The 14312-nt window shown below is 41.6% G+C and overlaps 1 protein-coding gene across 2 annotated transcripts in view; it reads right to left on the bottom strand.

Annotated features, from left to right (window-relative positions):
* The window catches only part of Cd48 (CD48 molecule), a 35034-nt gene extending 28856 nt beyond the window's left edge, over positions 1-6178 (bottom strand). The window contains exons 1-2 of one of the 2 annotated variants that reach the window (XM_021239834.2): positions 6054-6178; positions 5051-5175 (exon numbers count right to left, since the gene is read on the bottom strand). In XM_021239834.2, the coding sequence (XP_021095493.1) occupies positions 5051-5126 (76 nt within the window). In that variant the 5' untranslated portion in view covers positions 5127-5175; positions 6054-6178. Of the gene's footprint in view, positions 1-5050; positions 5176-5774; positions 5794-6053 lie in introns of those variants that run through there. The other variant, XM_087190930.1, reaches the window with a different exon arrangement.
* Between the last annotated feature and the right edge of the window lie 8134 nt (positions 6179-14312).

Genomic DNA, 14312 nt, shown 5'->3' with positions numbered 1-14312 from the left:
ATTTATTGAGGCCAGTAAAGCTACTCTGAAACCCCAACTTGGCTGAAAAAAAATGTCTCATAACTTATTCCTACCATCTCTCTATCTAGCTATCATCTCTCCATTACACATATACATATGTACATCAACTTACTCATTTATTCACTTATCTTAATAGCTTACAGTGAGCACTTACTATGTGGATGGAGATAGCTCCTTCCTTTAAGGAGTTTCCACTCCAAGAATAGAGACAGTCCGTGGATTCCACTGCAGCTGATGAGTGTTAGGATAAGGAAAATATGGAATGCTAAAGAGGCATGTAAATGGAGGCATATCACTTAAGTTTGGGTGTCACAAATGTCTGCATAGAAATGTGTGTAGGAATTAGTATAAGTAGGATTAAGCCAGGGAAAGATGAGGACTGGGAATAATGAGTGTTCCAGCCAGAGGGTAAAAGAAAAAATAGTATCAAATTTTCATAGACATCAAAAGCAAGATTCATTTAAAGAGGTAAAAGGAGCATACACTGGGTAAGGCTTGGAGATGAAAATATTATGATGTAGGAGTTTCATACTCGGGATTTCTGCTCTCTCATTCAACATAGCAGTTATGGAGAAGTTTTAAACAAAAAGGTGCAATAGGCAGATAATCACTGGAGAAAATGTATATCAATGGCAGTGTGCAGAATAAGCTAGATTGAGAGAATGGAGAAGAAAGAGCAGCTAGGATAGGTAAGTATTATAACTGGTGATAAGAGAAAGTGTTAGCTTTGACTGGGATAGATTGCAGTGGGAGTGGATGGAATTTGATGTAGTTCAGAGCTATTTTTTTTTGTTTTTTTGTCACCAGGGATTGAACTCAGAACCTTGCGCTTGCGAGGCAGGTGGTGGAACCACTGAGCTAAATCCCCGGCCCTTACTTTTGAAGGTGGTATTAATAAATTTATTCATTTGATGTGATAGACAAAGAATAGAAACTCTTAGAATTCTGGCCTGAGCAACTAGACAAATGGAGATGGTGTGTATTGAGCCAGGGAACAGTGGACAAACAGGATGCTGGTGGACAGGAAGGTTTGCAGAAGTGTTTTAAAGTCTGCTAATTTTTTATACTCATCCCATCAAGGGGAAATCCCCTCCCCTTGAAAGTGGATAGGGCTTGATGGCTGCCTCAATGAGCAGAATGCAGAAGTGTGACTTGCAAAGGTATGAAAGGAATGGCCATGCCGTGTTCGCCTGTTTCCCTTGGGACACATTCAGAGGCTTCAGAAGTGTGATGCTAGGCACGTAGGTGTTAGTGTCTTCCTCAGTGTAGCCCCCAGCCACTTGAGTGAAAAAAGCTTTGACATGACCTTGGGCTCCACCACGATCCTGCTGTAAGCACATGGGATTCCCTGAGTGAGAAGTGCTGGGCACAGTCTGCATTCAGATTAATGGACAAAAGCAATGATTGCTGTTATTTTAAACCACAGTGTTGTGGTGGCTTGATAGAGAGCAGTAGAGAGCACAACAAAGAGGATAAGCTGAAGTTTGTAAATGCGTCTGAGAGTCCGGGAGAGATGAGTTCATCTCTTCTGATGAGACAGAACTTTCAGGTCTGGGGCACAGGCAAGAGCTTTGGATTTCAGTGTTATTCATGCTCATCCCATGCTTTTATCTGTCTCAGGTTTTGTATGTGTGTCACTGTTGCATTTTCACATTCTTTATTTCCTTTTGTCTTGATAACAACTTGAAGAAACGATTATTCTAAAACAGAGTTAAGGAAGGTGAGGCTTCAAAGGTTTTTGTGATTCATAAAAAAACCCTCACAGCATGGAACTCAGAACATAGTTCTTCTGATTCCCTGTATAATATTGTTTCTACTGTACCCTGCTAAGTGCTGTGGGGACAGCAAATGCCTAGAAGAGGAGGACACCCTGAATCATGGCCTTGAAATCAGAGCTGAGAAAATCAAGTCTACGGAGCATGGAAAGAGGCGATCTGGGAGTGCTTCTTACACTTCCTCACAAAGCATTGCTCACCATGGAGGAGAAAGTGACCTGTACCCCCAGGAAGATATGAATGTACAGTCCAAAAGAAAGTTCTTTGAATTGATTCATTCATTTATTTAACAGTCATCTGTTAAGCACATGCTGTGTTACAGGCACAGTGCTAGTTTCAGCAGCATAAAGCTGAACGTGGTTCCTGTCCTCATGGGGCTCAAGGAAACTGAGTCAAGCAAGCAATTCACAAGCCATAATTGGGCCCCTCTGTGTATTAGCCACTTTCTAGTCACTAGGACAAAATGCCTGACACCTACAACTTAAAGGAAGAAAGATGTGTTTTGGCTCATAGTTTCAGTCCATTGTCGGCTGGCTCCAAGGAAGAAACAGGATGGCAGAGGGCCATGGCAGAGGAAAAGCTGCTCAACCCATGGCAGCCAGGAAGCAGAGAGGGAAGGAAAGAGCTGGCAACAAAAAACACACTTTCCCCACTCACACTCCCCTACCTCCAACCAGGCTCCACCTTTTAACAGCACACTCAGATTGGCAGAAAGCAAGACATGTACATAAGCCCAGATCCACTGCTGAGTATAGCTCCTTCATGATGCAATCACCTCCCAAACACAAGAGACTTTAGGAGAACACTTTCAATCTAAATCATAATATTTGGGTTTCCAGGAGGAAGTCACATGAAGCCAAAAGGAAAGGCAAGAAGAACATAGGGTATAGAGAATTCCAGGCAGAAAGAAAAGCATGTTCAGGCCTAGGGATGAGGAAAATGACACAAGAAGTGTCAAGGCAAACAGCAAAATTAAATTTAGCCAGAATGTAGTTAATAGGAACAATGTAATAGGTTGGGGGTCAGTTGACCACCTAAAGACATAATCTGTACACAAAGGGGTTTACACACATTGGTCTTTATCATGATTCTCTGGGCTTAGTCTCTGAAAAGCATAACCATACACTGTTTGGAAGCAGGTTTGTGCGCTCTTAGGAGAATTTGGTCATCACCTCATAAATTTCTCATCAAAGTTAAATGAAATATACGAAACATCTAGCACAATGCCTGACATAGTTAATGCTTGATTTTTATTGTATTACTCTAAATTATAGAAAGGGATGATGATAACCTAATCAAAACCAATGCTATCGATTCAAAGAATATACTACTGCCTCTTCATTAGGAAGTGACAACTGCTATGAAGAAGAGAAAGCCTAGAACAGAATAAGAGGGAGGGGTTGGAGGGGTAGGTGTCATTTACAAGGTGATGAGTAGGACACATCTTGAAGGAGGAGAGAAGAAGCCATGCAGATATCTGGAGCTGGTGACCCAGATAGGGGGAAGAGCTGGAGGAGAGGCTCTGTGGCAGGGTGTGTCAGCCACATTTAAACAGTGACAAGAAGGCCAGAGTGGATGGTGTGGAGTGAGCAAGGGGATGCATGTTAAGAGAGACAGAGTTGGAGACAGAGGTCAGACTGGCAGAGAGACATGTGCACAGGCCCGGCAGTAAGAGAGAAGACACTTCTTTCAAGGCAAACAGCAAAATTAGGTTTAGGCAGAATGTGATTAACAGGGCCAGGGATTTAGCTCAGTGGTTTTGCCACCTGCTGCGCAAGCGCAAGGACCCAAGTTCAATACCTGGTACCAAAAAAAAAAAAAAAAAAGCACACAAAGTCAAAGATTGAGGGTATCAGCCTGGGGAACCTTGATAAAGGCCAAGGTGTCTAACCCTTTGTTTAACATGACTAGGTATCACCTGAATGTTTCAACCAAAGGAGAATAAATGACCAGAAAAGGAAAAATCAGAGAATAATCAAGGTGTTTTTGACATATCTAATGAGTTTTAAAATAGTCTAGTTCTCCTGGCAGCTGTGCTTTTCCAGCAGTTAGACTAATACTTCACATCAATACCCATTCCAGAGGCCATACTAACTTCCTGTGAGTACAGTCATCCCCCAGAAAGCCCAGTTACAAGGGGCCCTGAAGACAATGTGCTGCAATGACACAGAACCAGGCCACACCCAAACAACTGCCACCCTAAGAGGCTCTATACGAGTAATTAATCAGGTTCCTCTAAAGATTACTAAAGTTGCGAATCATCATAAATGTTTGATGCTGTGAAACTTCTTCATGCTGGGCATTAAAGCTCTTTAAAGGAAGGCAACCTGAGTATTTATTTGGGGGAATAGCAAGAAAGGCAAAAACTTAAATCTTTCTTCTCATCTGGTCTGGAAGACTTGTAGGTACTGGATAAGGAAAGAATGTTAGGCATCTGTAACAGGAAAAAAACCCAGTGGTCCCATATCTCAGCACACAAGGGGAACCAGAGTAGGCTGGCGGCACATGAAATGGACCTTAACGCTTAACAGTCAAACATTTTGGAGTTTCTTTGATACTGAAGCACCCTAAGCCTCTTCCCAGACTGTGATTCAGAGACTTTAGATAGGACAATGCTTTCCAAGTTTTCTTTCCTACAATTTTTACCTGTTTCTGAGACAGTGACTATCAAAGAACACCTAAGGGAACACATGTCTGAATAAAATGTGGCAAGTGTCAGATTCCTTATATTTAAAGTGCAAAAACACTTATCTAGAACACTGCAAGTCAGCAGCCACAGAATGAAAACTTCCTATAGTAACGGGAAGGTTAAAATTCTCAGCACCCAAACTTCTGACAACACACTTCTGCCCAGTATGTACTGGACAGTCATAAAGCACTCCACTGAGGACTAAAAACAGCACAAAATAAAAGTAAATACAAAAACCATCTTTTCCTCCCCTGAGGTAATGTTATATCTTTCTCTAAAAGATTAAAACATAAGATATCTGTAAATTTTTTTACTACCCACGTCACCCGCCATCAGGAATAGTACTTCCCCATCTCGCCAGGTCCTGTTTTTGTCACATCCCCTCTGGGAAAAGACATACATCCTGCTTCCCCAGTCTAACACAGGCTCCCCAACCTTACCACAGCCCCGCTCCAGAATGAGAGACTGGACCCCACTGGCAAGGCTGAGCCACATCCCAGGTTCTCTTTCCCATCGGACTGTGCCTTCCGCGCACAATCACAGGCAGGCAACTGATGGAAAGTACCTGGAATGCCAGTCACCAGGAGAGGCAGCAGTAGCAGTTGCAGAACTGAACACCATTCCCATCTTCTGGAGAACATACTACTTTCCAGAGCTTCCCAGGAACGCTAGACACAGCCAACAGCCCGGCTAGAAAGGGACCAGAGGCAAAAAGAGAACTCACTAAGGTTAGAGGAAAATACCCAGTGAACTTTACTTAACATCTAGCACCCTTGTGAGAGGTGGGGGAAGAGACCAGAAAGAGGAAGTCTTACAGTTTTTTTCATCTGAAAGCACTATGGTAACAGAACAATTGAAAAAAATATATGTGTTAGTACTTTTTGTGGGGAAAAGATCCACATCTTCCAATGGATTCTCAGAAGGACCACAGACCCACATTAATCAGAGGGGTTCATGATCAGAAATTTCGTGGTAGAGAATATATGACTTTGTAGGATCACTTTGATCAATTCAGAGGCTTATAGCCGATGCCCATCCAGGTGTGGGATCTCATTCAGAGAGGAAGTCTGGGAAATCAGATTCATACAGCCTTAATGCCACATATTCCACCTCCACTTCCTCTTCCTTTATGATAATTCAGCATTTGATCCTTTATATCAGCCTATCCACTGAATATTAGAAGAAATTACTGGCCCCAAAGAATGGATTCCCTATCTCCACTTGTGGGCTAAGAAATTTCAGACATTCCTCATTCCAATTCATTGAATCTAAACAAGTTATTTGCTCACCTAAGACATTTTGAGGGAGCCATGAGTCAAGGCACAGTCCACGATGCAGCAGATTTGTAGTCCCCATTTCAGAATTGGGGACATTTCTGATTCTCAAAATGGAGGTGACCAATAAAATGACTGCTCTCTTCAATCTGTGATGAAATCAATCACTTTCCCCAAAGGATCAGCAGAGGGAAACTGGATCAACTCAGTACCTGACACTGTGTGAGACACGCCATACTTCTGGTTACACTGCAGCCCAGTGAAGTGGGCAGGAAAGGTACTATTGAAACTCACCATCAGACATGCTACTGTTTGTCATCTCTGCCTGTGGTTCTTCCCCCAGTGCAGGTGCCAGCAAATCTTAAGACTAGAAAAAATGGGACAGAAGCAGAAGCAAATGAGCAAGGTTGAAGGGGAGATACATAGGGAAGATTTTAAGGCAAACTATAAAAAGAAACAGCGGAAGAGGTGGGGTCAAATGAGAAGGACAAGGTAAAGGAAGGAAGTAAACCCCACACAGCCTTTGAGATGTCCCCGCCCATCTCCACAGTCTTCTCAGGAAGAAGGAGAGAGAGAAGGCAGTACTGAGCTCTCAAGAGCAGAAAGTGAGTAGAGTGGGGCTGAAAGATCTGCAGTCATCTAGAAGCAGTCACCTTAAGGAGATAAACCTCACGGCAAAGGGGAGAGAGGCTAAAAGGCATCCTTATGTAAGCCACTCCTCCACTTTCCCCTTCCTTCCTGTAAACTCATTCCAAGCTTTTCCTCTGATTGTACCAAGGATCATCCACCCCAAAGTGTCCCATGCCCTAGGGCTTATTATTCAACTCCCTGAATTCATCTCCCAGAGCTAGGCTGGCGTACGAATCTGAGCTAAGCAAAAAAGGAGATATCAAATGATGATTTGAAGTTGTCTCACTTCTAAAATATGTGTGATTTGAAAGAGGATCCCATAGGGGTGAGGTGATGAGAGGTGTGAATGGAGATGCCAACGTGGGCTATTCCCCTTTTGCCTGTTTATTCCACAAACAAACACCATTGTCCACTCTATGCTAGGTGGATGTGCATAAGGATGCCAGATTATGGGTCTGGTCCCTGTCTTTCGGAACTTGGCCCTGACCAGGCTCCAGCTTCCACCTGCCACTTAGGTTCATACTCTCAGGTTTGTTTGCTGGCTTCAGACCAAATCTAAGCAGACCATTTATTTCGGTTAAAAAAAAAAAAAAAAAGGAAAAAGAAACAAGGATTTATTCAAAGCCAGCTCTGAGAAGATGGAGGGGCCCATTTGCCTCAAATCACCTTCTTACCACATCCAGGTGCATAAGGGTCTTTTATAGTAAGGAACAGAGGGGAGGGGAATCACAGATATGCAGATCTTCACAGTTGCTTTATTGATTCCAGCCACTTTTAACTCATTTTCCTTTTTCTAATGGAAAGGAAACTGGACTCTGGCCTTGTGGGGCCAGCCTCTGCATATTCCATGACTTCTTTTGGCCTGGGGAGAGGAAGTTATGTCTCAGTAAGAGGAAGTTTGGAGAAGTCACTTATTCCTAAAATAAAAAGAAAAATCTAACTTTTCAAGTTCTACTCTGCAGTGCCAGTTACCCAGCGAGTTTCTTTTTTTTCTCTTGTCTTCTTGCTTTGGACTTGCATTTTCCTCTGTCTGAAGTACTCTCCCCCATCTCTACTAGGCTGGCTCACCATTCCTCCAAAGTGGCCCAAGCTGTATCCACTTTAGAGATCCTTCCAGAATCGCCTCTGTTGTGCTAGGCTCATTGTTTCTAGTTCCCCTTGAAATCTTGTTCTTATTACTTCATAAAAGGTGCACTCTTGGTGGGAACCAAGTTGCTAGACAGTTTCTAATTAAAAAGAGTACATGGATATTATAGAAAATTTATCAAAGAAAAAAATGAAAAATAGAAAGTTAAAAGTAAATCATCTGGTCCAGAAAAAAAGCACTGTTAACTTTCTGATTCAGAGTATTCCTTCTAATGCTTTTCTGTACTTAGGCACATGGATTTAGATAACTAGGATCCTATGGCATATGTACTTTAAATGTGATTTTTATTTGTTATTTACATAATGAGCATTGTCCTGTGATGTTAAACTTTCTTCAAAAATAAGATAGTTAGTGGAAGGCTAATTGTTAATACACATACCCGACACTTAAGCCATTCTTCTTCATGGACATGTAGGTTGGTCTCACTTGTATTTTCATGGTGACTTTCTAGAGGCCCCTAAGTGCCGACCTTCTGAGAAGAAGGTGGGAAGAAGAATGGCTGCCCATGGTTGAGGGTAGATGAGACTTGAAAGGGTTTCAGCCTCCTTTTTTTTCTTTCTCCAGGACTAGGTTTTGAAACCAGAATCCTCACATTGAGCTATACCCCCAGCCCTGTTTTTAAATTATTTTTTTTACCACATTGTTTATTATTATATATTGGTTGTAGGGATTCATGGGTTTCATTTTGGAAGATTTTTGTGTGCACAAAACACAAACCCTCTCCCTACCCCTCGAGTCCTTAGTCTTGTCTTAATTTTAGAAAAGGTCTCACTAAATCATCATTTGCCCAGCCTGGGTTCAAACTTGTGATCCTCCTGCCTCAGCCTCCCAGGGTGCTGGGATTATAGGTGTGCACTACCAACCTTGCTCAAGTCTGAGGCTGTTTTAGAGAGAAGGACAGCTGAATGCAGGACAAAGGCTGAGGGAAGGGAAACAAATCTGCCAGTGCCGGGCTTTGCCTAGAGGCATTGGGCCAGGATCTGTGTAAGCTGCCCACTGGGGACCTAGGTTCGGACCCTCTGGATATATCGAGTTATATGTCAGCAGCTTGGAGACGGCTGTATTGTTCTGTATGAAAAGGATGGCCTGTCTGATGGGACAGAGTCTACCTTCTCTACCATTTTAAGAAAATAATACAAGATTTTATGTTGGACCAACAAGCTCTGTCACTTTAAGAAAATTATATCACTGCTTTCAGTCTGTGTGTACCCAAGAGAGAAATGGGAAACATAATAGCTTCCTTGCAGATTGTCATGAGAAATAAACAGAACTCTATATAATTCTCAAAGGTCTGCATAGGTGTGGTGAGTTGATGTCCATGTGGTGGACAGAATGGAATGCAAACTTAATCCAAGGATGCTTTCTCCTTCCCTCAGGGTAACAGCAGGCACTGGTACACTGAGTGCCCATTCTGAGGTCTTTAGGACTCTGAACAGATGCAAGACAAGTCTGGGTGAAGCAAAAGATAAAGGGTTAGGATGCCCCTTAATCCCTTGCTGTGGGTAAATCAGCTGGTAAAATTCTGGTAGTGAAAGTCCCTGGAGGCAGGGCTGTGGAGACCCCAGAAGTAAAGATATACAAATCAACAAGGCTGACATCAGTTAAAATCTAGTCTCCTCCAAGTGTCTGATCTGGTGGATACTCTACTGCCTGCCTGCCTGCCTTAAACGAGGTGATAACAATGACAGAGCTTTTCTCTATTAAGTCAGGTACTCACCTGGATTTTTAAAATCTACATTATCTCATTTAACTTCCAACATCCTCATGAGGAGATCTAAAAAAACTATTTCCATTTTACAGTAGAGATAAAAGAGGTTTAAAGTTAATTGGCTTGGGTAAAGACACTCAGCTAATTAGAGCCAGAATCAAAATATATGTCTGATACTAAAGCTGGCATGCCTGACTACTGTGTGCAAAGCCTCACACAGAGTCTGTAGTATGCCTCCATGAATGGTGCACACACAGGAAACAATATGATGGAGTCAAACCAACCTGAAATTAGAGATGTGGAGAAGATGGAGCCCTGAGTAGCCTAATAATATTTAAGGAGGAGTTCGATATTGAGCTGAGAATGGGAGAAGACAGAGGCCCTTGTAGGTTAAGTAAAGCTTATAAATCTTACAGATTTGTAAGTGCAGGAGAATTACAGAAAGGCAAATCATTCCAATAAATTTTGCCCAAAACAATGGGAGCAAAAATAGGAACACAGTCTCTCCCAGATAGGATGCAGAAAAGACCCCTACCCCCTTCAGGCTCCACTCTCTAGAGCAGTGGTGGTGGACCCTATGGCACGCATGTAGTTTCTTTTCTTTTCTTTTCTTTTCTTTTCTTTTCTTTTCTTCTCTTCTCTTCTCTTTTCTCCCTGCCCCCCCTTTCTTTCTTTCTTTCTTTCTTCTTTCTCTCTCTTTCTTTTTCTTTTTTTGGTACCGGGGATCATACTCAGGAACTTGCGCTTTCAAGGTAGGTGCCAGAACCACTGAGCTAAATCCCTGGGCCAAGTTTGTTTTTCTTTAAAACCTCAGTATTCAGGTTTAATTGCATGCAGCATTGGGACTTTGCAATGAAAAAGTGGGTTCTTGGTTGCAGTTTGGGCACTCGTCTCTAAGAGGTCCACCATCTCTAGAGTGTAAGGGTAAAAGAAATAGAAGTTTAAAGAGCCCAGATTCCTGTCTGAAGTCTTCCAAAGGGCTGCTTCCTGGTGTTTTGTGGAAGTGTTTGTGAAGATTAAGGCCGCTACTGTTGTGGTCTAGACCCCTATTGGCTCCAGTAGAGGGTAGTATAGCACTTCAGGTTCCTGAGTAAGCTTCAAATTGGAGGACACTTCCTCAGAGACTAAACAGCAAGGGGGCCCAGGACAGTATCTTGAAGGTAACCTAACATTTCAAAGGAGATCAGAAGAAATGAATCCTGAAGAGGAAAATGAAATGGGTCAGTTGTATAGATAGAAATCTAAGAGAAATTGGTGTCTCAGAAAACAAAGGAAAGCATTTCAAAACTGTATCTAGACTAGCAAAAATGTATCAACAATATTTAGCTATCGTGTGATCAGTTGTAATTCTGACCCTGATGAGAGCCATTTTAGTGGAGGCAGAAGTGAGATTGTCCTGTCCTCTTCTCTTCTTTTTCCTTCCTATCTCCCTTCCTCTCTTATCCTGTTGAATATTTTTGAGCTGCATCTGGAGATGTAGAAATGAAAGTCACAATCCCACCATCATACAACTCATGGAGGAAACAGAGAAGTTAGTTGTCACAGAGAAGTGATTGTGAAATGAGAATCTTGTGTCACACAGAAAGGACATCTACTATAAACTGATCACAGCAGGCTGCTAAGAGATAAATAGGTGTGGCTCCTTGATAAAAAGGGAAATGCACTATACAGGATAAATATGTGTAAAATTTGGGAAGTAAGAGAACTTTGCTAGTTCCATAAAATGAGATATTTTAGTGTGACTGAAATAAATGCCATATAAGAAAACCAGGTTCAGATCACTAAGGTTTCAGTGTACATGAATAAGAGCCCAGATTTGATCCTGAAGGATTATAAGGAGGGTAATTAAAGGATTTGAGTAGATAAGTGATATACTCTAATTCAGAAATTAGAAATAATATGCTGATGAAGAGTAGAAAGAGACTAGAAGCAAAGTGACATAAGCCTACTGGAAGAAACCAGCTAAGCTATAATGAAAGACTTGACTGAGGCAGGAGTGATGTATGAAGGGCAGGGGTCAGAATAAGCAAAACTTGATACCTGGTTGTATATGAGGGTAGAGTGACCGGGAGAAAGAGTTTGGTTCCTGGCCTGGGTGATCACAGCAATTGAAAAGGTAAGGGACAAGTCAGGACATGAGAAATGATAAATTCCATTTGGGTTGTGTTACAATTAATATATCTGAGATACAGATGAATGTGTTGGAGGTTCAAGAGAAACATCTGAACTATGTACCAGATATATGGATAATTGGCATACAGCTTGTGGTTGAAGTCATGCTGACGCCAATTGGCTGGGGTTCATTTTGGACAGAAATCACAAACAGGCGAAGTGTAGCTTTTCTATGGTAAACAGCTCTGAGTTCTGAATGTTAGGTGCTATTAGCTTTTAGTGTTAGTAGTCCTCTGCCACTATCCTGGCAGCTAACACCAGCAACTACCAGCTGTGATTGGGGTCTCTTCCTGTTGACCAGAGGTGACAGCTCCCAACAATTATCCATCACTCTCCATTGTTGGATGCTAGCCACCCTTTGTCTCACCAGTTCTGGCTGCTGGCCTCTTTCAGCACTAGCAGCCTTGATATTACCAACTCTTAGCATTATCAGCTCAGCCTGCTCTTATGGAGCTAGAAATCATGAATAGGCAAAAATATGCCACCTCACAGAGGCTTTATTAGGACTTATGCTGCAGCATGGGGGAAAAGTACATGCACTGACCCACTACAGGAATGGGGGAGGGGGTTCTTTTTCCTATATAAGGGGAAGAAGGTGGGTTCACACATGCACAGTTTCAGACTTCCTGTTTTATCATGAGTAGGCAGTGCTCCTCGAGGACCTGATTGAGGATGGCTGCAGGGCAATTGAGTCATCCAGAGAGAACACAGGGCAGAGTCTTGGGGGATGGACTCATGACTAAAGCTTGCTGCAACCAAAGCAAATGGTTCCCAGTGAGTCCTTAGGTTGTCTGACAGAATTGTGGCCAGTTGTGATGCATTTGGAGCAGCCATGTTGGAAAGAAAGAAAAAATAAGAAAAAATACCTCTTGGAGAATGTTGGGCCCTTCCCTTCCAACTCGATGCCATGTACATGTACTGGAAGGTTATCGTTCAGAAAGAACACATGAAGTGAAAGAGAGTTAAAAGGGAAAGCCCCTGATAATAACATTTAAGCAAGAGCAAAGAAAGAGTCACATACAAATGAAACTGACAAAGATTTCCTTGAAAAGTAAGAGGAAAATGAGAGCATTTTGAAGGAAGTCAAGAGGAAATAAAAGAACTTGATGAACTGAGATGTTAACCATGCTGCAAAAATGACATATAAAAAGGCTATGGAGCTGTGTCCATTGCAAAACATACAGTTAATTTATATAGGGCAAGAATAAGAAAATACCTGGGAAATGTATGAAAAATGCTCATTCATCCTAGGAATTGGGGAAATGCAAATTAAACAAAAATAATACTATTGTCTATCAAATTGGGAAAAAAATTTCATTGATAGATTCCAATTATGACCACCCCCTCACCAGAATGTAAACCAGACACATACACTATTTTTTTTTTTTGGTACCAGGGATCAAACTCAGGACTTTGCCCTTGTGAGGCAGGCATGACACCACTGAGCTGAATCCCTGGCCCCAGACACATACACCATTGATGGGAATATAAGTTGATGTAGTCATTTTGGAGGAAAATTTAGTGTTACTTATAAAAATTTTTAATTATATAACACCTTTGATACTGTGTTTCACTTGTACAAATCTATATATTGTGTATCAATGTTCACTAAAAGGATAGATTTAATGTATGATTCATATCTATATCTCTATAGATATATCCTTACAAGGCAGGCTTACAACGGGCACCTGCAGAATCAAGGGTGGGAGAATGGGCCATCTGCAGGCTGGGGAATCAAAGGAGACCGTTAAAAGTTGAAGATCTGAAGCTCATCGTGGAGTCCACACTAGATGGCTGGAGGGTTTGTACTGGAAGCCTGGAGATGCATGTCCAAACACCATGGTGAAGGCTTCAGCTCCTCCCAAGAAACAGGCGAGACTTCCTACTTCATTCCCTTTTTATTCCATCCAGGCTACAAGCCTGTTGGGTGGTCTCACCCACACCTAGAGTGGGTCTTCTGTCTTTAGTAAGTCATCATCCACACAAAACTAGAACTGTACCAAACCAATCTGCTAGGTGTTTCTTATTCAAGTTGACACCACAGTTAATTATCCCCTACAGTACTGATACAATTGTACAAGGATGACTTGTACAATTAGAATATTCTTGTACGAATATAATGACAGTCAATACAATATGATGTATAATGAAAGGAGTTGGAAATAACTGACATATACTCATCAGTAGGAATTTGGATGAATAAATTGTACTATGAACATACTATGGAGGAATATGGAGCTGAGATATAGACTGAGACAGAACAGAATGTATTGATGTTCATATATTTTAGATACCTTTTGGAATCTTAAAAGAACTTTTGACTCCTTTTAGAGGAATATCTATAATAGGTTGCAGAGGAAAAAACTGTAGATGAATGCATGTGATAGATTCTTATTTTTGCTAAAATTGTGCATGTGGGGAAGGTTCTGTTTAATATAGTTACATATGCACATAAATAGATATGAAAGAATTTATAGGAAATTAAGAAATAAGGGCTGAAGAATTTGAATAAAATTCTTTTAAATTAAATTAAACTTAATTTAATTCTTTTTGTGTGTGTATGGATCAAGCCCAGGGGTGCTCTACCACTGACCTGTACCACCAGCTCTTTTCTTTATTTTTCAGTTTTGAGACAAGGTCTTGGTAAGTTGCTAAATTGTCAGGCTGGCATCAAACTTATGATCCTCCCTCAGGCTCCCAAGCATCTGGGGTTACAGGCATGCAACACTGCACAAGCTTGAATAAAGCTTTTAACTTTTATTCTTACTTGTTTTGTTTTGTTTTGTTGAGACAGCATCTCACTATGTTGTTTAGGCTTGCTTTGAACTCACTGTATATTCCAAGTTGGCCTCAAACTTGTGGTGAACCTCCTGCTTCAGCCTCCTGAGTGCAGGGA

Source organism: Heterocephalus glaber, unplaced genomic scaffold (assembly GCF_053883595.1).
Source record: "Heterocephalus glaber isolate CG9 unplaced genomic scaffold, H.glaber_assembly_v1.0 deba00001561, whole genome shotgun sequence".
In the NCBI taxonomy this organism is placed as follows: Eukaryota; Metazoa; Chordata; class Mammalia; order Rodentia; family Bathyergidae; genus Heterocephalus; species Heterocephalus glaber.
Note: the sequence above shows the minus strand (reverse complement) of the source record. Positions and strands in the feature narration are given on the sequence as shown.